Source organism: Macrosteles quadrilineatus, unplaced genomic scaffold (genome assembly GCF_028750875.1).
Source record: "Macrosteles quadrilineatus isolate MER2022 unplaced genomic scaffold, UCM_ALF_1.0 Scaffold_5__1_contigs__length_97177068, whole genome shotgun sequence".
NCBI classification, from domain to species: domain Eukaryota; kingdom Metazoa; phylum Arthropoda; class Insecta; order Hemiptera; family Cicadellidae; genus Macrosteles; species Macrosteles quadrilineatus.
In genome coordinates this window covers 89,739,035-89,765,475 of record NW_026542598.1, presented here as the reverse complement: position 1 = coordinate 89,765,475, position 26,441 = coordinate 89,739,035, and the positions used below count along the sequence as shown (strand labels likewise).

The window sequence follows — 26,441 nt, the reverse complement described above, 5'->3', positions numbered from 1 at the left end:
CGGTCCCGGGCCTAAGTCTTACCATGAGACCTACGGTAATAGCTACTTCCCTATAGGGAAATTCGCTAAAAACGTAGTAAATGAGTGGAAGTTTGTGTTGAACCAACAAAACAAGCATCAAGTCTTGAAAATAATATCAGAGTCAACTCCTTAAACTTTTAGTCAAGCCACAAAAAAACAGGAGCTGAGGTCAGAGGATCAAGGGGGCCAGGCAATATCCCCATTTCATGTCAAGGGAAGAAACGATACATCAAACCGTAGCTTTATTAGAGTGAACTGGCCATTCATGAAGTGCTTGTGGACCGACCAATATCAAAAATTTGCTTATTGACATCCCGTTAAGTGAAAATGAGCCTCATCGCTCATCCATAGGCTGTGAATTAGCTTTGGACCATCTTGCATATTTTGCTGATGGTATGGCAACTAAACTTCCAGAGGTTGGGAACGCAGGGTAACTTACTCGGCCCCTTTCCTTCTTCCCCTCTATTCATTAACGTTATAAGAAAATAGCCCGTTTCACTGACTCACCCTGTATATTCTCTATACTTCGGACATGCCAGAGAGTGTAAACACTGTGGTTGCCACATTTGTGGATGATACGGCCATTTTATCTCCCCACGACGATCCGGCTCAAGCTACAGTAAATTTAGAGTTAAACTTGGATGACATTTCACATTGGTTTGAAAAATGTATGTTCAAAATTAATGAAAATAAATCAGCACACATTACTTTTACCCTAAATCTGGCTACATGTACTCCAGTATCCATGAACAATATTCAACTCCCTCAACTAACAGAAATAAAATACTTGTGCATGCACCTAGATGCAAGATTAATTGGGAGGCACATATACGGACTAAAAGACAACACCAAATTTAAAAACAATTAAACTTAATTGGCTTCTTGGATCCTAAATAAAAACTTAGCACTCAAAATAAATTGTTACTGTACAAAACAGTTCTAAAACCAAATCGGACTCATGTGATTCAGCTTTGGAAATCAGCAAGTACCTCAAACATTGAAATTATTCAACGTTACCAATCAAAATTATTACGTAAAATTGTCAACGGAGTCATGCCGTTGATCAAGTTGATTTTATTTTGACATCTAAAACAATATTTTTTCAGGTATTTCTAGTATGGGAGACAATTGCGAAGGTAAGAAAATGTTCTAATATTAAGTTTTGTCCAACTATTTCTGTGTATTAATTAATTGATTTGTAATCACTTATCAGTTGCATGGTAAATGTAAGCGTATGTTTTCAATCAAGAATTTCGTAAGTGATGGACCTATATCCATAGAATTTTATGGGATACAGTAGAATAAGACTAAGCTAGGCAGGTTTGCCTTATTGTACAACTATTTATCGTGATATTTCAGTTTATATTCAATCAATCTTTTTGAACTTGTCGTTTGATAGGAAATTTTTAATGATAAACATAAGTGCACTTGAAATTCTTTTATAATATCAGTAACTTTTGGTAGCCTAATTAAAACTTAAAAAATTTAATCGGCCGCATTTTAAAAATTTTGAATTGTATCAAGATTTTTCAACATGAAATGAAATGGAATTAATGAAATGAATGATTTATTGTCGTGAAAAACTACAAAGTTTATTGAAGTCGTCAAAAGAAAAAAACAATCAAGATGGCTTTGGCTCTGGCATTAAAACTAAAATAATTAAAACTCTAAACCAAAGTACTCTTTATGTTTGTACCGGCAAGCCTGGGTTATACAATTTTTTTATATATTTTAGATCTGTACTTTGATATGTTGAAAATTACCAACATTTTCCACCTACTTACTCTTTTAAGATAGTAATGATCTTATCACGAATATGTGTTTTTTAGTTACAGACGGAAAACGTTATATTTCCAGTAGACTACAAGGTAAGTTATAACTACCCATCAGTTTGATAAACGAAGTTTAAAAACGTGTAATTACTTTCCAAAATTAATTTTAAAGAATAGCACTCTAAACTAAACCCACTTGATGGTCAAGGTTTTCTAAATAATTGTTCACCACACTATGACGTCTTTAGCTGTTTTACATAGCCTACGTTAATTGGTGGCTGAAAGCTACGTTTTGCTGGCCATGCCAGCTGTCATCGTCATTTGGGAACCGATCAGGTTTTTACATCCCTAGGGACGCAAAATCAGCTGCCCGCTTACTTTCATAAAACATAAATGCATAAATTACACAATCAGTATTCATAGCATTGCAATAGAATTGTTTTATTGCCACCGCTGCCTAGCAACTATTTATTATTATTTTTGCTGATTCCTCAAATTATCTCTTCACATAACCTTAAAGATAGTTTTCGGCCCTAGGTACAAAATATACTATTTCGTCATACTGCAGCAAAAACAATCGTTTTTAATGCATGCGTTGCGGGTCTAAAGTAGAATTTCTACTCTCAAGGGAGTAAAAATCAGCTGTTGTAAACAGTTGAAAATTTCGATTGTGACAATCGATTTGTAAGGTAAGGTTTTAGCCTATTGTTGTCGATTGCTCGACATATCAATGGTATAATAACACAATCGTAATAGACGAAATAATTGAATCGCTTACTAAACAGCTGCTTATTTGCATTAGCAGAATTCAAAATAAGCTGGAAGTCGTTTTGAGAGGTTATGTTTACATAAATATTATTTCGTTTTCTAGCGTTGTTTTTGGTTAATTTTTGTATTGTCCCTTTCGATGTAGTCTAACTAAAACTTGTGATATACCCATATAAAAAATCTAGTTTTAGTTGGAAGAACTCAAATGAATCCTAAGGTTTCGGGATTAATAATTTTATCCTTTTGGACCCCAATTTTCATTTAATTCTATATTAAATATCTCAAATTACAAATTTATAATTACATACATAATTTCGTTGGATACTATTCTTTTAATGGCGATGTGAAATTATAGTTGTACCGTATACGAGTGAAAAATATCATGTTTAAGTAATTCAGAGTCAAATACTGCTGTACAAAGTTGTAATGCATATATTTGTAAGGTCAACGTTAAAGCTTCTTTATTGAAGAAGACATATAAATCTATTTTATTTTGAGTAGCTTTACATTTGATACACGTAACATTGATACAAACAATAATTTACTACAAACATGTTTTAACCTCTTTTCCAGTCACCAATTTCGGTAGGTCTTTGGGAGGTGAGTAAAATCATGAATTCTTCAACACAACTCTTTATAGTTTATTCACTAGGCTTGCCTTAAATTCAGATTAATTCTGACATGCAATCTCAATACAGTAGTTATTTTGAACTTTAAAACTTGAGTTTGACGACTGTGAAATTAAGTGTTAACTGGTGCTGTAGATGTTCGCGGTCTAAATATTTTCTCAAAAGTATTGTGAAGATAGTGTAGAAGCAACAGCCACGAAACGATGGACATTTGGGAAATTTTAAAAGTACGGTAACTTTTAAATACAAAAAAGTAAATTTTCATTATAAACAAAACTCAAAAGTAGTAAAAGTAGTATTTTTTCTTGGTTCAAATTTTCAAAAATGTAATAGATATTTCATAGGCAATTGGTAATAAACTGTATTTGTTCATTTAAATCTTTGTTTTACTTTTTGTTAACTTATATATAAAAAAAATAAAGCAGGTAAAATGCATAACATGGTCAAAATGGCCGGATGTGTTCTTTTACTTCATAACATACATGTGTTCTTGTAAGTGTTAATTCAATTAAACACACATTAAACAAAAAAGGTTTTCACCAGATTTAGAGGTAACAAGCTGCTATACCCGTGCTTTGCAACGGGAAGAAAATGTGACCTAGACTTCTATAAGTGTTTGCTGATGTGTGTTTAAAAATACAACAACTCTATGATTTAGTTTGAAAAGATGAGATAAGAATTGAAAAGACTGATTTAAAAGTTTAAATTTTTATAAACCCTACTTTTGATGTCAGTAGATCCAAAAGAATATGACAACATACCTTAGTGTAGCAATAACATAAATTACTTGATTTTAATGCTTCTGTTTCATGAATGACATGTTTTAAGACAATCCTTCAATTTTAGTCATGCCTCTTTACATGTATCTTACCATATACATTACAAATGAAACTGTGAGCCAAAAACACAGTTTTTTGTACTCTTAAAAAACTTGTACAACCTTTCATTGTCCGAACATAACCCTCTAAATAATGCACATATTTCGTAAGTAATAGAGATCGATGATTTCCTAGCACCACAAACATCTTTTTTCGAGTAAATAAAGAAACACCAATTAATTGCATTGCCCAGCTGTTTCATTAAATAAAGAAATAGTTATTTGTGCAACTGGAGGAATATTTTCTCGAGTGAGGCGATTGCACTTTGCACTCGAGTTGCACATTGTATTTTTCCTACAGTTACCACAAAACAAATAAATTGGTAAAGAAACGTGCCTTCACGTTGAAAATCTAGAGTGAGACAAAGTAATTAGAGTGAGACAATGTTAACATTGTCTCACTGATGAGCGAATTGGCCACTTTCGTGCCTTCACGTTGAAAATCTGGAGTGAGACAAAGTAATTAGAGTGAGACAATGTTAACATTGTCTCTCTGATGAGCGAATTGGCCACTTTCGTGCCTTCACGTTGAAAATCTAGAGTGAGACAAAGTAATTAGAGTGAGACAATGTAAACATTGTCTCACTGATGAGCGAATTGGCCACTACTTTGCTTTCCCAAATCAGTGAGAGAACATATACATTGTTAGGTAACTTTCGGAAAATAAAATTATTCAAACTTTGGAAGCATAACAAACGCAGCCCTTTGGAAATCGGCCAATGGGGCAGAGCCCCTGACACATTTGTCCATACCAATAATTTTCGGCAAATCTACACACTCTAAGCTCAATTTTGATGTGCCATATGCCAATATTTTTATTTGGTAAATGGACTTAACCATTTACATGAAATTTGATTGTATCACTTTAATAGTACCTATAATAAATTATGATTGTGTTTGGTACATTTACTCCTTACCTTTCCTTATATGAAAATTGTGCTATATTCATGGCAACTTGACTGGTAAATAATAATAATAATAACTGTTTAGAAAATATATCAAGTGAAGAGACATAGCACAGCTTACAAATGCACGAATGAGCTTCCTCAAAAACACAAATTTGTATAATAGCCTACGGATATTTACACAATAAAAATTATATATCTATTATATATATTAATATTATGAGTTTCTCTATTATGGATACACGCCCTTTAAAAAAATAAACCGTCCATAATTGTTTCAGAAAGAAACCGGCAAAAAAACTTCTTGGACGGTGAGTTAAGTATAAATTTCTATTCTTACGCACCCCTTCTTGTTCATACTTTGTTTACTCAACATACTATCTACTAATCTATATAAATAAAACAAAACTAATACACCTTTAAAACTAAAAAAAACCAGTCATCAATAGTTGTATTTTATTGTTGCATGAGTGGCGGCTATTTGCATTTTCACAGACAACCTATTATTTTTGTCGAGCAACAGATTGTGTGCAAACGAAATATGACCAAGAGTGTACCGTACTTTAAGCTTATAATCTGACCAAGATGAAACAAAAACGTCGGCTTGTCACGGAAAGAGTCACTCGAGGCCAAGTGAAGAAATTTATTATACCGAAACAGTTCTTGGTTTTGAGGATTTTTTCAACTGATGGATTTTGGTTTAACTCATTCTTTATTTTTATATTGTTTGGTCAATCCATTTAACGGTGATGAAAAAGAGTTAAAACAACATTGCATTTCTATTAGGTTTCAACATTTTCAAGTGTGCTTTGTTCTACACTTGTCAACAAAGTTGGAAAACAACAATTATTTTTTACTATCTTCCTTTTGAGTAAAAAAAACATGGAGTTTTGATGTTGAAAAACCCCGAATTAATGCTATTTTGTCACCATTTCATCCTCACAGCCAATAAAGTCGCTATACTAACTAACAAAGATTTACTTTTCAAAGATTTAGACGAACCCGTGTGTCTGGCACACGTGTTCTAATGCATGAACTAATTGTGTTAAACATGTGGCGACGGGCCTGATAAATAGACGTATTATTTCGTAATTTTACTTATTTTGTATTTTTTTCAGATTGAAACAGATGTTTTGAATTCAATAGTGAGTATTAGTAAGCTCTTAGGTTACTACAGTATAACTTAGGTTACTACAGAATAACTTAGGTTACTAGAGTATAACTTAGGTTACTACAGTATAACTTAGGTTACTACAGAATAACTTAGGTTACTAGAGTATAACTTAGGTTACTAGAGTATAACTTAGGTTACTACAGTATAACTTAGGTTACTACAGTATAACTTAGGTTACTACAGTATAACTTAGGTTACTACAGTATAACTTAGGTTACTACAGTATAACTTAGGTTACTACAGTATAACTTAGGTTACTACAGAATAACTTAGGTTACTACAGAATAACTTAGGTTACTAGTGTATAACTTAGGTTACTACAGTATAACTTAGGTTACTAGTGTATAACTTAGGTTACTAGTGTATAACTTAGGTTACTACAGTATAACTTAGGTTACTACAGAATAACTTAGGTTACTACAGAATAACTTAGGTTACTAGAGTATAACTTAGGTTACTACAGTATAACTTAGGTTACTACAGTATAACTTAGGTTACTACAGTATAACTTAGGTTACTACAGTATAACTTAGGTTACTACAGAATAACTTAGGTTACTAGTGTATAACTTAGGTTACTACAGTATAACTTAGGTTACTACAGTATAACTTAGGTTACTACAGTATAACTTAGGTTACTACAGTATAACTTAGGTTACTACAGTATAACTTTTAAGATAGCTCCGTCACAACATTGTAAAAGTTTGTAAAAAAAAACTTGTAACCAAACGAGTTTAGGCTAACATAATAATTCACTAGCAGAGTACCCATACGGTATGCTATAGTATAAAACATCATTCTACCATAGCCATAATAATGTTATACAACTGCACCTAAACAACAGAAAAAAGTTAATTACCAAATGTTCGCACAATATCACAAATTATTTATAAATCAAAAACATAAGCATAACTATAAACAATCATATTTGTCAGTTCCCATTGAGTATCACAGCTTTTTGTCGCTACTTGGTTCAAATTAGCTGTTTTCATAAATGAAAAAAGTAATAGTGCTGCACCCTATTGGTAAACCGTATAACTTTTTTATGCTATTTAATATCATAGAATCAACTTGTTTATTTGAAACAGCTGGCAAAATTCTTAATTTTAAATATGAAAACTGATAAGGAAAACATGGGAATCTCCAGAGCCACTGGGGTGGAGCCCGAAAGGATCTTTGAGATAAGAGTATTCCTTTTGATTAGACCTAACTCAACACAAGTTTCAAATCCAACTATCGGGACGAGTTTCAGATTGTTTACAATGATGAAGTCTTCCTTGGTTGTAATGTTTCTATACGTGAGTACACCACAAGTGAAGTTGAACTATTCTAATTGTTTTACTAGAAAGTCCAATAACAAATTTGTTCAACAACATGTTTAGGTAAAATGTTGATTTCAGCTCTGCTATTTAGCTTAAAATTGACTATGGTCTATTATGTTTAATAGATTCTGATAAATACGCTGGCAATACTATCTTGCAAAATGGTAAAACTGTGATTGTGACATTATAATTTGTGTTTTAGTCCGATTATGAAACAAGGTATAAAACGTACAAGGACAAAGTAATTGCGATTTCAATACGCAATGATGGAGATAAGGTGAGTTATCTGCTTGTAATTTGAACATAATAAAAGTATGTAACATTTGTAACTAATGTTGAATTTCAAATGCCCCTCATATATTACTTCAGTTCCTTGATATATTTAATTCGATCTTTTTTCATCCTACATTCATTGTATAAGACCTCCTAATAGAATTCACTATACCGTACTAGTGAATGGGCATTGCAAGATTTACCAAACGTCAAACTACGTCACATCGATGATATACCATGTATGAACCATGTTGCTATCTTTCTGAGGCTCATTAGCCAGTCATTGTACATCGAGGCTGTCAAAGATTGTTACGGTGGGAAGTTTAGCGGTCTCAAAATAGCATTACAGTATCGAGTGTGCACTCCGAATTTTTGTGTAATTTGGAAAAAAGTAATATACACTGCACTCCAAATAAATTTAACGTTTTTATGTTGACAACTAAAAGCAAATACAGTACTCATGTGACTAAAATATTTTATGATTTATTCAGATTACAGCTGCAAAGGCGTTCGCAAGAAACAATATTAGAAATGGTGTTTTCTTAACTGTCTCCGACAAAAATCTCAGACAAATGTTAGACAAAATACAATATTATTATAGAAGTGGTGTATTGATTGACTTGCAGGATAAGGTAAGCCTAGTTTCAGATCCTCGCTAAATAGTCTGCTGTTCATGCACGTCTAATATACTATAAGCGTTATTAAATACCGCTATAATATGGTTGAGATGCATATGGTACGTAGTAATTCAAAATCTAAGCAGATCAATCTGGCATATTTTTTCATAAGCTTGACTGAAAACGCAATTATTTGTTTAACAGCTGCTTAAAATAAATCTGAGGCATATTTATTAATTATTAATTAAAATTAAAAAAAACACATTTTCGAGAGAAATGTTAATAATTAAAAAAGTTTGATTAAAACCGAAATGTAAAGCAATATTTATTCAATATTGTTTTTCAAAACGAATTGATTCAACTCTTTATTAGAAAATGCATACGAGTTTTGGAAACATGGTAGTTTTTAAAGTTTAACATACCTCCGGTTTTGATTAGGCCTACCATTAGATAAAATTATCGAACATAATTTTATTTTTACATGAAATACCAAAAACATTCAGTATAACATGCGGAATAAATCAAAGTAGGCCTCCCCTACTTCAACAGAAACAAAATTGCAAATAACTTATGCTTTATTTCAGTTTTGTGTTAGGCCATATTTTTACGTGCTTAGCTCTAATAAGGATTGAAACTTTTTTACAGTTCACTGAAGTCATCGTAACTGATAAAGTAAGTATCGAACGATTTCCTCTACTAGTAAACTATATGATAACTTAACGAGACCAAGTATTTTGTTGGCCAATCGTTTAGAGTCTAGGGCTGCAAGAGGGCAAGGTTAAAAATTATTTTATCAAATCTACTTCACAAAAAGTGATGAATGTCTATCTAGTATAGTCTTATCTAGTATAGAATCCATGTAGTCATAAGCAATAGTATAACCTTCAATCATATATTTGTAAAATATTCTTCACTATGTTTGATCCATCCAATGTATTTAAAACTATCAAATTAAATAACAATAACAGAAAAATGGTTTAAAGAAAATACTTAAATTAATGGGCAAAACGTATTATTGCCTTATGCAAATGTAACGTTAGAGACATCAATGAACGAATGACTACAATATAATTAAATGCAGACCTAGAACACCTAATGCGTCTCGACCTAAGTTCGATTAACCTATTTTTTGGGGGGATTCTAGGTTCAATATGATGCAAGATTTAAAACATACAAAGGCAAAACTATTTTCACGTTCTTCCACAAGATTGACAATGATGAAGCTATGGCCATAACAATCAACCAGAAGAATAAACTGGAATATCTCAAATCAACAATAATGGTAAGCTAATTGTTTATAATTAGTTAACGCCTTAACAGGCTAATGTCCCAAAATGTGGGGCTCCTTTTTTGAGGCGAACAGTCTTGGTCCAGCTTAACACAATGACAACGAACTCAATGTAAAACGAAAACATTTGCCTATTGGGTCTAATTTTGATTTGGAATGTCCAATCGAAATCGATCAACACTTATAGTCCGTTCGTTTGGCTATAATACCATTGAATTTATAAGACTGGTATCATAGCCAAACGGACGGACTAAACGATCTGTTATACCCGTCTTTTGAATCAACAGTATAAGTGTAAATATTTTATCACAATTAACTAGCTATTGGCCCGTCCTACATACGGGAATAAAATAGTCGATTATATCTTAATGTAATTCAGAACAGCTATTTTACACGTATAAAGAAAATTTGTGGCAGTTTTATTAGGGAAAATCATCTTGTAAACTAATACCACGTGGCCATATATTTCTTTCATCTGATTAGTCCTGGTGACCCGTCCTACGTACGGGAATCGAGTTGTCAACTAAAACGGAATAATTCAGAACATATAGTTTACACGCATAGAAACAAATTCTGGCAGTTTTAATGGGGAAGATCGCCTTATAAACAAATGTAACGTGACCACCTATTTATTCCATTCGAATATAGACCCAAAATATGGCGATATGCATTTTAAATCCGTTAATTTTACCATAAAACAGCATATTTGTGTCGATTTGAAAAATCTTGATGTGAGATTGGCGACCGATTCACACTGGTTTTGAGTAGAGTAGCTACATGCCACCTCTAATTGCATACTGTACTACTTATGTACTTACCGTACCTTATCAAAAACTCCAAGTACTCCAGTGGTACTCCGTGACCACTGAAACTTTTATGAGGATTCTCTTCTATCACCTGCCTCTTCAAAATTTAGATCCGAGTCTGAGGATGCATTTCATAACTCGATATTTCCCGTCTATCGTGTGGTACTCCTTGGAATATACTTTTTAAAAGTTTATGTAGGGCCTGTCCATCCAAGCTTTACCTACTTCTAGAAAGCATCCATATATTTGGGTGTTAACACATTTTTCTTAGCTCTCTGTTCTTTTTTATTTCGATCTCCAGGCCGTTATCTTGAACTGGTCTGTATATTTTCTCTGCACTTTATTATCTAATCCAGCATTAAGGTTTTTCGGTTCTTTGGTCAGTGCCCAAGTTTCTGAATCATCAGTACTACGGGGACGGTTGGTATGGTATGAATCAACTTTGGTTTCTGTTGCAGTTTATTTGACAGTTTTATAGAGACCTACTACACCGATTGACGCTTTCATTACTAACCAAAATTTTACTATGCCGACATACTCACATTCAAACATACAGAAAAAGAAGTATCAACACGTAAACCACTTGTATCTCAAACAATTAAGCGATAAACTGCTGAAAAAATATTTCCCAAATATGAGTTGAAATTTGCAATGCATAAACTAAATACTTACACAGATTGCATTTACGACAAAACTTGATTAAACGCAAGTGTTTGAGATGTTTAGTTCAAAATAACACATTTCCTGATAACGCAGATCCTTCACTAGGGAAAAACTACCTACATTTTAAAGTGAAATAGTGTTTAGGCAAACACCAACGAACAATATTTTTGTAAACAAACAACTCTTAACATAAACATTTCAATGACAGTTGTAAACCAGCTGTTAGTTAAACCAGCATTGAAAATACTTCAAATTGCTAGCGTCGGCTGCTAGACTTTTTGAAAATTAAAACTTAATTTCTAAAAAACTGAAACCCTAAACTAAAATTATGGCTTCGACATTCCCTAGTTCTCAAAATTATCTTTCTTTCAACACAAAAATCATAAAAATCCGTCATGTGGTTGGTTCAGAATCGTGAAATAAAAAAACCCTGTCACGTTTTAATATATAAGATTAAATAATCTTAAGAGGTTTGACGGAATATACAAAGGTGATTAGACGAATATCTTTTTGCATTTTGGGTAAACGAAAACACCGACAAACAGTCATAAACTACTAAAATTCAAAAAGTATATATTAAATTTAGTGAAACTATAAAAATTCTTTATAGTAACACAAAACTAAACTGTATACATACAGCAATTTAAATCATAACGAATTATTTTGCATAAATTAATGACACTTGGCTGATTGAGCAATTCAATTGTTAGTTTAGTTTATTGATAGCATCCCTTTATTTAAGGATTGTTGGGCTGTCACAGGACCGAGACTGTGTTTTTATGTATTTTAATCTCTGATGCAACAGAATGATTTTAGTTTTACTCGATGAAATGAATATAAGTGCTTGTACTTGCTTTATTAAATTGTTATATATCCTTGGTCAAATAGTTTGCCACAAAACACCTGACCTCTAGTTTACTATAGTATTTAGAATGTATAATGTTACTTTTCCTACAGTTACCTAACAATGTACATGTTCTCTCACTGATTTGAGATGGCAAAGTGGCCAATTTGCTCATCAGTGAGACAATGTTAACATTGTCTCACTCTAATTACTTTGTCTCACTCAGATTTGCAACATGAATGCACGTTTCCTTACCAATTTATTTGTTTTATGGTAACTGTAGGAAAAACATAATGTGCGACTCGAGTGCAAAGTGCAATCGCCTCACTCGAGAACCCAATCATCACTCGCCTACGGCTCGTGAGTAAGGATTTCTCTCGAGTGAGGCAATTGCTCACTTTGCTCACTAGTTGCACTAATATGTTTACCAGACTACCGTGAAGTTACGATATTGGAGTGATTACGCTCGTGTCGTCTTGCTCATGGTTCACGTGAATGTCGTCGGTGAGGAACTCGTTGAAAAACTCTGTCCGATGGGCGAAAAAGTTCCGTTGAGTAAGGAATTCCCTTTTATGTACTACGAAGATCATGCAAGGGTAAGTGTAAACGTTTGTAGATGTATTGTGAGAATAAATGTATTGGGTATATCATCCTTACTGCGCTCTCAATGCGGTTTTGTTTTCATTCATTACACACTTGGACTACTTTGAAGTTAAGTCAAAACAGCGTGAAAATATGTGAGAACACTTACAAATTGGTCATGATTTTTAAAGACAGTTGATTTTGATTGTTACATTAATATCGTCCTCCATATTTGTCCCATATAAGGGAAGCTCAAAAAGGTGTAAAGAATAAGCAGGGCTCAATCTTACATAACAAAATTAACATTTCAATAACAAATTTTTTATATAGGGTTGGTTTTGCCAGCTCCGGAATTTTGTAATTAAAAAAAAAAATAATAACTAGCTACTAGCAGAATACCCGTCCTTCGTACGGCGTTGGCGTATAAATATAAAGTGCGTATTGCAGTTATACTCGTGCTTTGCGTTTGCAATGGGAGAGGACATGGGTTGAGAAAATATATGTGCCATATATGTCCAATATAGTGTATAACACATCTAACATAGCCAAAATGGTCTACCACTACACCTAAACCACTAATTTAATTATCAAATATTTACACAATATCAATATATTATTTGTAAATTAAAAACATAAGCTTAACTGTAAACTATCCTACTTTGACAGTTCTCATTGTGCTTTCTGTCGCTGCTTGGTTCAAATTAACTCAGTTGTCATAAATTAGAAAAGAAATTAACAGTGCTGCACCCTGTTGGTAAACCTTATAACTTTCTAATGCTATCTTTTAATATTATAGAAACAACTTGTGTAGTTGAAACAGCTGCAAATAGCTATTTGTGTAACTAGTGGGAAAAGTGGCACTTTGCTGCACAGCGGCTCGTGCGGAATGATCTCGAGTGCAGCAAAGGCCTTTTGCACTCGTGTTACACATTATATTTTTCCTACAGTCACTATAAAGCATTTAAATAATTAGTCTTTCAAACACTATACGACACGTTTTTAGGTTCAGCTGGCAACACAAATAGGTGCCCTAGAGAAAGTAGTACCCGGTCCGTATCACTCCGCTATTTTTCCTCGGCAAGAAATGTGCTCCGCGTTTTGAGAATATAGTTCTGTATGTTTTTGTAATTTGAAGTGGTTTCCGCGCCTAAAAAAATGCTTTAAAGGTATTTTCTTGTTTATTAAGATCGTAGGAATGTTTTTAAAACGTTTAAAAGAAAAGTCCAGAAAGTTCAGAAATACCGAAACTATAAACACGAAATGACAGGTTAAATCGTAGTTATAATAGTCAATCAGCTGCTCATAGTATTATTATCTTTAAGTGTTGCCAACCTATTTTGCAAGCGTACCTACACGGATTACGTGCATTATAGAACCACGCTGTTTTGTGTTGTTTCGTGTTTTGTATAAATATGCAGCAATTAGCAGCTTTCTGTACTATAAACAGTACAAGGAAGCCAACTTTGTCGGGTGACTGTAGCAAAAATTATTTTATTCCTTTTAAATATGAATACTCATAAGGTTAACACGGGAAACTGTAGACCCACTGGGGCGGAGCCCGAAAGGAGTTTGATAGAAGAATGTGTACAACGCACACAATTGCTGTTTTATTTTAGTTTAGTACTAGACCATATGTTTTAACGTGCTCTAATAAGGATTGAAACATTTTTACAGTTCACTGAAGTCATCGTAACTGACAAAGTAAGTATCGAACGATTTCCTCTACTAGTAAACTATGACAACGAGACCAAGTATTTTGTTGGCCAATCGTTTGGAGTCTTTGGCTGCAAGAGGGCAAGGTTAAAAACAATTTTACCAAATCTATTTTAAAAAAAGCTACGAATGTCTATCAGTATAGAATGCGTCAGTCATATACTTACTTACTCCTGTCCTGTGACCATGTATTGTAAACCCAAGATGGGTTTTAGCCTCGCCAACAATCCACCTTTATTCTTCTTGATCTTCTGTCATTTCCTCTTTTGCTCCCAATTTGCTTACCTCCTTCACGACTTGGTCTCTCCACCGCAGTCTAGTCTTCTACCATTTGGTCAACCCTAATAAGTCTCTTTTATCTCTTTTAATTTTTATTATTGCTATTATGTCTGGCTCATGATAAATTTCTCTTATAGTTCTCTATTTTTTCCTTGTCCTCCTGCTTCATAAATATGTCCAAAGATTTGTCTTAGCACCTTGTTTCCAAAAGTTATGAGCTTTCTTTCTGAATACTTTGTTAAAGCCTAAGCTTCGCAGCCATAAAGTATAGGTTGTAGTTTAGTTTTATAAATCCTAATTAGTTTCCTTACCTAATAATTTGCTGCGCAGCAGCTTGTTCAGGCCCCTATGGCATCTTTCTGCTGCCCTTAAATAATTCCATTTTCTTCTCTATTACTTGTACGACGAGGAAGATTTGTCACTACATCTTTTAAGTGGGAATAGAAATAATATTTATCATCTTCACCACTTTCTTATGCCAGAGCATAGAAACTTACTAAAGAAATGTTCTAAAATCTACCCTCAATTCTAATAGTACATATTCTCTCACTTATCGGTTCAAACTTTATCACAGCCTCTAGAATTTGTGTTTTGATGGCAAATCCTACGCCTGCATAGTGTCTACCACAGCCACTATATATAGTATCTGGTATCTTCTTGTGTTTATTTTTCTTCAAAAAGGTAATTTAGTGTCTAACCCCCGACCTGGAGGACCAGGGTATTCCTTTTTGTCTGGCTCCTACCTCAAAAAGACCTGTCCGGCAAGGGAGGCCTTACTAGTAGTTACGATACCATAACCGCCGGCATACCTCTCGAGGTTGTCAGAGCACGCAAGCCCCACTGCCACGACAAAGCATGGAGCATGTACAATATGCAATAGTAAATTCTAATGTTATGTTATACAAACTTTTAAAAGATACTATCATTAGTCTTATCTTTGTCAAATATTTTTCACCATGTATGATCCATCCAATAAAGTTAAAACCATCAAATTAAATAACAAAATAGTTTGTAAAGAAAATGCCAATGGATAAACGTAATAATGCTTTATGCAAACGCAAATTTAGAGACATCTATTTCAATAAACGAATCACTACATTATGATGAAATGCAGACCTAGAATACTTCCTACGTCTCAAGCTAAGTTTGATTAAACAATTATTTTTGGGGGGATTCTAGGCTGAATACGTTCAAAGATATGAAATCTACAAAAGCAAGATCATATACACGTTGTTCCACAAGATCAACAAAGATGAAGTTGAAGAATATAACTCCTACAAGTTCAATAAACTGGAATTTTTAAAATCATGTACACTGGTAAGCCAATTATTTGTAAATAGTTAACAATTTAACAGGATATCGAACAAAATGTGGGGCACTTCTTTTTAGGCGAACAGTGTTGGTAATCACCTTAACACATTGGGCGCATTCTGGAAACATGTTTTTTGCACCGGTGCAGATGATCCAGTGACTTAATCACCGGTACCGCACCAGAGTGAGAGTTTTCGGATCCCAAAGCGGTTAGTCACCAGGACCGCACCAGGGTAGGAGTCTTGGGATCCCAGAGCGGTTAGTCACCGGTACCGCACCAGGGCAAGAGTCGTCTTGGGATCCCAGAGTGGTTAGTCACCGGTACCGCACCAGGTCAAGAGTCTTGGGATCCCAGAGCGGTTAGTCACCGGTACCGCACCAGGTCAAGAGTCTTGGGATCCCAGAGTGGTTAGTCACCGGTACCGCACCAGGTCAAGAGTCTTGGGATCCCAGAGCGGTTAGTCACCGGTACCGCACCAGGTCAAGAGTCTTGGGATCCCAGAGCGGTTAGTCACCGGTACCGCACCAGGTCAAGAGTCTTGGGATCCCAGAGCGGTTAGTCACCAGTACCGCACCAGGTCAAGAGTCTTGGGATCCCAGAGTGGTTAGTCACCGGTACCGCACCAGGTCAAGAGTCTTGGGATCCCAGAGCGGTTAGTCACCGGTACCGCACCAGGTCAAGAGTCTTGGGATCCCAGAGCGGTTAGTCACCGGTACCGCACCAGGTCAAGAGTCTTGGGATCCCAGAGCGGTTAGTCACCGGTACCGCACCAGGGCAAGAGTCTTGGGATCCCAGAGCGGTTAGTCACCGGTATCACACCAGGTCAAGAGTCTTGGGATCCCAGAGCGGTTAGTCACCGGTACCGCACCAGGGCAAGAGTCTTGGGATCCCAGAGCGGTTAGTCACCGGTACCGCACCAGGTCAAGAGTCTTGGGATCCCAGAGCGGTTAGTCACCGGTACCGCACCAGGGCAAGAGTCTTGGGATCCCAGAGCGGTTAGTCACCGGTATCACACCAGGTCAAGAGTCTTGGGATCCCAGAGCGGTTAGTCACCGGTACCGCACCAGGTCAAGAGTCTTGGGATCCCAGAGCGGTTAGTCACCGGTACCGCACCAGGTCAAGAGTCTTGGTATCCCAGAGCGGTTAGTCACCGGTACCGCACCAGGTCAAGAGTCTTGGGATCCCAGAGCGGTTAGTCACCGGTACCGCACCAGGTCAAGAGTCTTGGGATCCCAGAGCGGTTAGTCACCGGTACCGCACCAGGTCAAGAGTCTTGGGATCCCAGAGTGGTTAGTCACCGGTACCGCACCAGTGTAGGAGTCTTGGGATCCCAGAGCGGTTAGTCACCGGTACCGCACCAGTGTAGGAGTCTTGGGATCCCAGAGCGGTTAGTCACCGGTACCGCACCAGGGTAGGAGTCTTGGGATCCCAGAGCGGTTAGTCACCGATACCGCACCAGGTCAAGAGTCTTGGGATCCCAGAGTGGTTAGTCACCGGTACCGCACCAGGGCAAGAGTCTTGGGATCCCAGAGCGGTTAGTCACCGGTACCGCACCAGGTCAAGAGTCTTGGGATCCCAGAGCGGTTAGTCACCGGTACCGCACCAGTGTAGGAGTCTTGGGATCCCAGAGTGGTTAGTCACCGGTACCGCACCAGGGCAAGAGTCTTGGGATCCCAGAGCGGTTAGTCACCGGTACCGCACCAGTGCAGGAGTCTTGGGATCCCAGAGCGGTTAGTCACCGGTACCGCACCAGGGCAAGAGTCTTGGGATCCCAGAGCGGTTAGTCACTGGTATCACACCAGGTCAAGAGTCTTGGGATCCCAGAGCGGTTAGTCACCGGTACCGCACCAGGGCAAGAGTCTTGGGATCCCAGAGCGGTTAGTCACCGGTACCGCACCAGGTCAAGAGTCTTGGGATCCCAGAGCGGTTAGTCACCGGTACCGCACCAGGGCAAGAGTCTTGGGATCCCAGAGCGGTTAGTCACCGGTATCACACCAGGTCAAGAGTCTTGGGATCCCAGAGCGGTTAGTCACCGGTACCGCACCAGGTCAAGAGTCTTGGGATCCCAGAGCGGTTAGTCACCGGTACCGCACCAGGTCAAGAGTCTTGGGATCCCAGAGCGGTTAGTCACCGGTACCGCACCAGGTCAAGAGTCTTGGGATCCCAGAGTGGTTAGTCACCGGTACCGCACCAGTGTAGGAGTCTTGGGATCCCAGAGCGGTTAGTCACCGGTACCGCACCAGTGTAGGAGTCTTGGGATCCCAGAGCGGTTAGTCACCGGTACCGCACCAGTGTAGGAGTCTTGGGATCCCAGAGTGGTTAGTCACCGGTACCGCACCAGGGCAAGAGTCTTGGGATCCCAGAGCGGTTAGTCACCGGTACCGCACCAGGTCAAGAGTCTTGGGATCCCAGAGCGGTTAGTCACCGGTACCGCACCAGTGTAGGAGTCTTGGGATCCCAGAGTGGTTAGTCACCGGTACCGCACCAGGGCAAGAGTCTTGGGATCCCAGAGCGGTTAGTCACCGGTACCGCACCAGTGCAGGAGTCTTGGGATCCCAGAGCGGTTAGTCACCGGTACCGCACCAGGGCAAGAGTCTTGGGATCCCAGAGCGGTTAGTCACTGGTATCACACCAGGTCAAGAGTCTTGGGATCCCAGAGCGGTTAGTCACCGGTACCGCACCAGGTCAAGAGTCTTGGGATCCCAGAGCGGTTAGTCACCGGTACCGCACCAGGTCAAGAGTCTTGGGATCCCAGAGCGGTTAGTCACCGGTACCGCACCAGGTCAAGAGTCTTGGGATCCCAGAGTGGTTAGTCACCGGTACCGCACCAGTGTAGGAGTCTTGGGATCCCAGAGCGGTTAGTCACCGGTACCGCACCAGTGTAGGAGTCTTGGGATCCCAGAGCGGTTAGTCACCGGTACCGCACCAGTGTAGGAGTCTTGGGATCCCAGAGCGGTTAGTCACCGGTACCGCACCAGGGTAGGAGTCTTGGGATCCCAGAGCGGTTAGTCACCGATACCGCACCAGGTCAAGAGTCTTGGGATCCCAGAGTGGTTAGTCACCGGTACCGCACCAGGGCAAGAGTCTTGGGATCCCAGAGCGGTTAGTCACCGGTACCGCACCAGGTCAAGAGTCTTGGGATCCCTGAGCGGTTAGTCACTGGTACCGCACCAGTGTAGGAGTCTTGGGATCCCAGAGTGGTTAGTCACCGGTACCGCACCAGGGCAAGAGTCTTGGGATCCCAGAGCGGTTAGTCACCGGTACCGCACCAGTGTAGGAGTCTTGGGATCCCAGAGCGGTTAGTCACCGGTACGCATAAACCCAGCTTACTCACAGAATCGGTCAAAGATTCGTGAAATGCGACCGATTGTTGTTGCGTGACTATCTTTTTTTCATACAACCAATGTAATGAACAAAAAACAACGAATACAGTATAGGAATATACATGAATAAATTATCTCCAGAACATAAGTAGATTATTAGGTTATCAGCATTGCACAGTTTTGCATACTATTTATTTTTCAAATAAACTGATATATCGATTTGATTAAGATAAAATTGTTTTCACCACACTATGATGTTTTTGGCTGTATTACATACGTTAATTGGTGGCTGAAAGTTACGTTTTGCTGGCCATGCCAGCTGTCGCCAATTTGGGGACCGAGCAGGTTTTTACAGGCCGGGGCCGCAAAATCAGCTGTCCGCTTACTTACTTAGAACATGAATGCGTTTTAAATACACAATCAAAATCCATACCATTGCAATATAGAATTGTGTTATTGTCACCGTTGCCTAGCAACTATTTCTTTATATTTTTGCTGATTCCTCAAATTATTTCTAAAGTTGTAGTTGTGTTGACGATCAGTGTGCATTATTATAGTGGTGAATAGTGGTAATAGGGTATAGTGTGGTGAAAAATAGCGTTCGTACCACGGACCGAAATGGTTTTGCAGCTCTCGATCGTTTAAGTTCTCGACTTCGTCTCGAACTTAAAAACTATCTCGAGCCGGCAAAACCTCATTTTCGGCCCTTGGTACGAAATATACTATTATACAGGCCAATTATCAGTTCTATTTCATGTAAAAAAATTAAGCAGCCCCTAAATAAAATACAAAGATAAACAGTGTTAGTTATTATGTCTCTGATTGCTGACAATATTACCGTGGCGGAGCACGGGCGGTTAACTAGTAAGATTTAAATTACAGTGTTAGAGTATTTAAAAATATGTTTAAAACTTATTGAAAAGACGACATACACATTACGACATTCCTCAAAAATAACTACATGATGTGATGCGTTTATAGTTGGAACTTGGTTTAGCCACTTTTTACAATAAATATACAAAGAGCTCCCCTCTAGTAGTTAAATATGCTTAAAACATATGCTTACATTTTAGAATATTTACAGCTGGTCTTTTCCACAAGAACTTTGGATAGCCACCATTTTGTAACGGATGAACCTTGAGCTGCGGTTTCCAGCAATGAACTACAATTGACCAGCCCTTTAAGATGATGTGCATATCAATCTATGTCTACGTTAAAGATTATGTACCTACTCCTCATGGGTAGAGGTCAAAATATGGTAACGCCAGAAAAAATATTTTGCATACATATAAGTTGAAAGATATTATGCCGTTTCAAGACTTTATTTGCCCTGTATAAGTACTTACATAAATTATTATACATCCATGATCAAATAGTTTGCTAGGAAACCCCAGACCTCACGATTTATATATTATTTAGAAAGTATAATGTTATTAATGTTTACCAGAATTCGTTGAAGAAACAGTATAAGCTGCCATACTCTTCGGTCGTCTTGCTCGTAGTTCATGTGGATGTCGTTGGTGAGGAATTCATTGAAAACCTTTGTCCGATAGATAAAGCACCGTTGAGTTACCCTCGTATGTACTACGAAGAATATGAAAAGGTAATTAAAAACGTTTTAAATATATTATGGAAAATAAATAGTATATTGAGTATCCCTATTAAGCTGTCAATGCGGTTTTGTTTTCCTGTTATTACAAACATGGACTATTTTGCCTTAAGGGGAGACGTTACCTTTTCCTGTTCAATGGTTTTTAAATGGTGATCTTATGTTTATGAGATGGATCTTATGTAGCTCATAAATAATTTATTTATGAGCTACATAAGTCATTCCCGAAGTTTTACTTGGGAAAAAGGTTTGTATATTCGATAGAATTTAGTAATTTAGATCAGCGCAATGTGCTGGGGGCTAAGATCAACTATGAAGATTTTGATAAAAGAAATTGGCTACAAATTTGACATGGGGATGGAATGTCTAGTTGTATTATTAGTCAAAGATAATAGACAACCCGCAGTACTATCTTCATAACTATACCAATTCGTTAATTACAAGACAAAAATGTTGTTTGGGTTTCACTATAAACTAGGTCTCTTGGCTGTATGGGCTAAACAGCTGTGTGAAACGGCTAAGGAATATTTTGATTTTAGTCACTACCCATAAAACAATATCGCGCCACTCATCTCATTCATACTTAGACTTGGCTTAGTACTTACATTCGTATGGTCGCCATTTCAAAGTAAAGTGTTTAAGTATTATACGGGAAATTCACCAAAAACAAAAATCTAGAGCAATATTCATTCAATATTAATTTCCAAAACTAAGTCATTTAACTCTTTATTAGAAAGTCTGTACTACTTTTGGTAACATGGTAGTTTCAAAGCTTAGACTAGCCTTAGAACAGAAACAATTGCAAACAACTGCTATTTTATTCCGTTTAGTGCTGCACTATATGTTTAACATGCTTAGCTCTAATTAAAATTGAAATCTTTTTTACAGTTTACTGAAGTCATCGTAACTAGTCATGTAAGTATCTAACGATTTCCTCTACGAGTAAACTATAATAACGAGATCAAGTATTTTGCTGGCCAATCGTTTAGAGTCTTGGGCTGCAAGATGTAACAGGTCCTTTCTTTAAATGGATATTTAGATCTAATTCAGATCAATTAAGATTATGTTTATACGAATTACAAATCATTTAGATTAGCTGTTTATTTTTTATATGATGTCAGGGGTGTTAAGATTCGGGTGAGGCTGAATATTTATCTAATAAATAACAACCTAATTATATAAATGCCCACACTTGCTCTTTATCACCGCTGCTTAGCAACTACTTATTATTATTTTTACCGATTCCCCTGAATATTTCTTCACACAACCTTAAAGTTGCTGTTGTGTCGACTGTTAGTGTGTATATTGTACATATTTTCTCAGTTTTGTATGGCGTAGTGAAAGATAGCTTTAGTATAACGGGCCAAAAGGGTTGTGCAGCTCAAGATCAATTTTTTAAGTTTGAGACGAAGAACTTAAAACACCTCAACAAACCTCATTTTTGGACCAAGGTACGAAATATTCTCACTAAATGCGATGGACGTTTAACAGTATAGCATAATGCATACAGTCATGCGATAGCAAATTCTAATGTTATACAATCTAAGATATAAATTAATCTTCAGTGTTATGTTAAATCTTCATTACTATGTATGATCCATCCACCGAAGTTAAAACCTTCAAATCAAAGTACCGATGGATGGTTTAAAGAGAAAATACCAAAGTTGAAGGGTAAAACGTATGATAACCTAATGCAATTGTACATTTAGAGACATCTACTTCAATGAATGAATGACTACAAGTCTGATTAACCTATTATTTTCTGGGGTATTCTAGGCTGAATACGTACAAAGATCTGAAACCTACAAAGGCAAGATTATGTACACGTTATTCCACAATATCAAAGATAATGACGTTGAAGAATTTAACTCCCGCAAGTACAATAAACTGCAATTATTAATATCACGTAAAATGGTAAGCTATTTTATAAATATTTAACAATTTAAAATAATACTGTATTAAAATGTGGGGCTCCTTGTTTGGGGCGAGCTGTGTTGGTGATCACCTTACACATTGACAACAAACTCAATACCAAACGAAAACACCGATAAAGTACAAACGCTTAAATCTTTAAAACAGACATAAAATTGAGTGATTTTATAAACGTTCCTTAGTAACACAAAACTAAATTGTATAAATACAGCAATTTAAATAAAAACTCGATATATTGTATAAATTAATAATTCTTGGCTTATTGAGAAATTAAATTGTTAAATTAGTTAATGTGTTTTAGGGTGTCGTTGAGGGCATCCCATTAGTAGTATCGATTTGACAGTGCTGGCGCGGAAGTGACGTCACAGCCATATGATTATAATGTTACATGTGGGACAGAAGTGACTTGTTTTGGGGAGGATATGGATTTTTTGACGTCATGGTGACGTATTAGGGTTGATGGATTGATATACTCAAGGTCATTGTTGGTGATAAAAAAATCGGCATATCAGTAGTATAAGAGCAGTATGAGAAGTACCGATATGCTCATTTTTTTCTCTATTGAAAATTAAAATATACATTTTTTAATGTGACATTTGTACAAGTAGTATAATTGTTTGAAAACTTAACCCTGATGCAATGGTATACATACCTTAATTGAAAACACTTGAATCATAGAAGTTATGGGAGCTCTACAGTAACAGCATTTGCCAAATCGCCATCCACACGTATCGCAAGCGAAACAGTGTTTGCATGGCAAGAAGAGTAAATTAAGATTTTTGTCCATACATATTACACACACAATGTTCGCTTCTTCTATCGGTGGTGGTTTCGCAATTTTGTTTGTTGGAATCCTTTTCTTTTGTACAGAGATTCCTTCGGTTCTGGATCTCATTTCGTTGACAAATTCTTGTCCCTTGTGTGCAATTGCAAAAGGGCACTTTATACCATTTTGTGTGTTCTTCCCAACCATCATCGATGTCCTGCCACTGGTGCAGTCCACCTCCGCAGTAAAAACAAATGGTTTGACCTTCCTGCGTAGAAAGATCCTGCTTTGGCAAGTTCGATTCTGCATTCGCTAAAAAAAACGTCTTGCTCGAGCGAGTATGTACGGATATAGGATATATATCCGTAGGATATATGTAGGATATATATTTTCAAGGTTACTCAAAATGATTTTTAAAATCTGAACAATGTGCTTTTCTCATTTCATCTATTTATTTCAAAGTCATTGAAGAATTTGAAATTATATTTCTCTTTTAGGTGTTGATAATCGGTATACAAACTTAATCGATTGAACATATACATATTTATAAACACTGTTATGTTAAGATTTTTTTTTTTATTTAGACGATCTGGTCTTATAGTGTTTAAGAACTGAAGTTATTTCGTGAGGTAAGTTTGTGACCATGGACATCCCTTTGTACACCGTATTTAGACTTTGTTTTTGTCGTGTAACAGTACATTTACATTATTCTCTGGATTTCAATGATCAAATCAAATTTTTTCCCCTTCTTCCACAATCAACACTCTCGTGTGAATAGAAGTAGCATGTGAATAAGTGACCTTGGACAGTTTTATGTACGGTGCGTAGCAAACCCCTTTTGGTGATACCATCAGGCTTTAACAACACTTGAACGAGCAGCCTTTAAGAAGCAAACCCCCAGAATCAGCGGAGCACGACGTGTGATACGCCGCCCCGCATGAGAGACTCCTTCTAGAGATGACAATCCCAGCAAGCTTCAAGCAGCACAGCATCAGCCTGCTACGCTGCGACCGCTCTCCCGAGCTCATGGATAGGGAGGGGGTAGGTCGTTAGTGGGTATACTTCAGGGCAACCTGTAGGAGTCCCACACTCCCCCGGCACGTCGGGCGCTCCAGGAGGTGCGCTCAACGTATCTCAGCGTAACGCATTCCACCTACCAATAAAAAAAAATTAACACTTTAAGTGGTTACATATTCTTCTAAGCTTAAACAAAATTCATACTAAGTCTCCAATAGAAAAAGCAAACATTGAGTGTTTAATAATATGTGTGAATGAAAATCATAATCTCTTATTACCACACCAACAACGTAGAACTCATATTACTTCTATGAGTCAAGTGTTTTTAGTTTTAGTTAGTACTTACTTTATAAATTGTTATATTATATCCATGGCCAAATAGTTGCTACGAAACTCCTGGCCTCAAGTTTACTATAGTATTGAGAATGTATAATGTTATTATATTTACCAGTGTTGGTTGAGGAGAAAGCATATGAATGAATACACTTCGGTCGTCTTGCTCGTAGTCCATGTGGATGTCGCCGGTGAGGCTATTGATAATCTCTGTCCGATAAAACCAAAGCCGTTTCATTACCCTCGAATGTACTACGAAGATAACAAGGTAGGTGTAAACGTTGAACACTATGTGTTGATTCATGTTTGGTTATGATTTTTAAAGACAGGTGATTTTCATTGTTATATCGTTACCACCGTTTTGTCATATTTTTACATTCCAAAATAATTTAAAAATGTTCAGTAACTAATTTTTTTTCTTTAGGCACAGTTTTCCCATTAATAACTTGAAGCCTATTGGTGGTATTTTTATGAAACTTGGTATAAGCTTTAAGGCGTTTGTTAATAAATGCTTTCTACAATATTTCTACCAACATAAAAATTGCCATTATTTCAAATTTACAAAGTAAACTTTTGTGAAACCAATCCATTGAAAAAACAATACACAATAAAATTTAAAGGAATCGTCGTAAAACAAATCAAATTTTATTGCAATAATCTAATGATAAAAAAGTTATGTACATTTATATATGCATAGTTATAATAAAACCCCCGTCGCAGCAAATCTGCTGACTAAGATTGGATTTTCACTAACGTATCTCATTAAAAATGCCAAATTTATTCCTTATTTAAATAACATTAGCTTAACAACAAGCTTCAGTGTTTTATACTTAAATGTTAATATAGGCTAATAGTATAAAATAAATACATTTTCCAAGTTTGATCAAAATATGTTTATAAACAAGTAAACTACAACAGTTTGCTTTTTCTCCATAAGAATAACACACCAGTACTATATTCAGTAAACAGTAAATAAACGTTTTCTAATACCCTATTCGTAGCTTTGAAAAAAAAAATTGTAAAATACTGTACCTTTTTATTCAGTGGCATTTTCCTAATCTCTTGTAATACTTTCTGTTTGTTTTTTTGTTTTTTGTTTTCTCGTAACCATCATAGCAACCCATAAGGATAATGTAAACATTTTATGTAAGTTGTCAATCAATATGTTTGTTAAATAACATGCTCAATGTTTGTGGAAATAACCCTGGTAAAGTTGGCTTCAACATGTTCAGTGGTTATTGCTGGATACAATAGCAAAGTTTGCATAAGGCCCGATCTCAAAGAGTTTCGCTCGCTCCGCTCACTGCAATGCCGTTAAGTGGGATGAAATCCACTTTTTACCTAAAAGGCTATAACCACTCACATATATGCCTAATATTTATATAGGTATTTCATTTTATGTTACGGAATCTATAATTGTTGAATTTAAAAATCAAAGCTAGGAAAAAAGGACAAATGGAAAGATAGGTCATTATTTTTGTATGAATGTATTTTTATTGCAAGGGTATAAAAAAACACTTATTTAAGTTGACAATAAAAAATTCATCGGTTACCTTACAGGAGATCAAAGTATTTGGAGGATATGGGCCAAACGATGAGTCCGAAGTTGTATGCTGA

The 26,441-nt window shown here is 36.6% G+C and overlaps 1 protein-coding gene across 1 annotated transcript; it reads left to right on the top strand.

Annotated features, from left to right (window-relative positions):
• The first annotated feature begins 1,854 nt into the window (after positions 1 to 1,854).
• Positions 1,855 to 26,441, top strand: LOC128995781 (uncharacterized). Its single transcript, XM_054420798.1, has 16 exons — positions 1,855 to 1,889; positions 3,135 to 3,161; positions 5,254 to 5,283; positions 6,091 to 6,117; positions 7,670 to 7,744; positions 8,232 to 8,372; positions 9,003 to 9,029; positions 9,502 to 9,639; positions 12,390 to 12,554; positions 14,215 to 14,241; positions 15,712 to 15,849; positions 20,615 to 20,770; positions 21,665 to 21,691; positions 22,553 to 22,690; positions 24,943 to 25,092; positions 26,385 to 26,441. Exons 6-16 carry the CDS (start codon positions 8,313 to 8,315, stop codon positions 26,439 to 26,441), a joined length of 1,083 nt encoding a protein of 360 aa, XP_054276773.1. The 5' UTR covers positions 1,855 to 1,889; positions 3,135 to 3,161; positions 5,254 to 5,283; positions 6,091 to 6,117; positions 7,670 to 7,744; positions 8,232 to 8,312.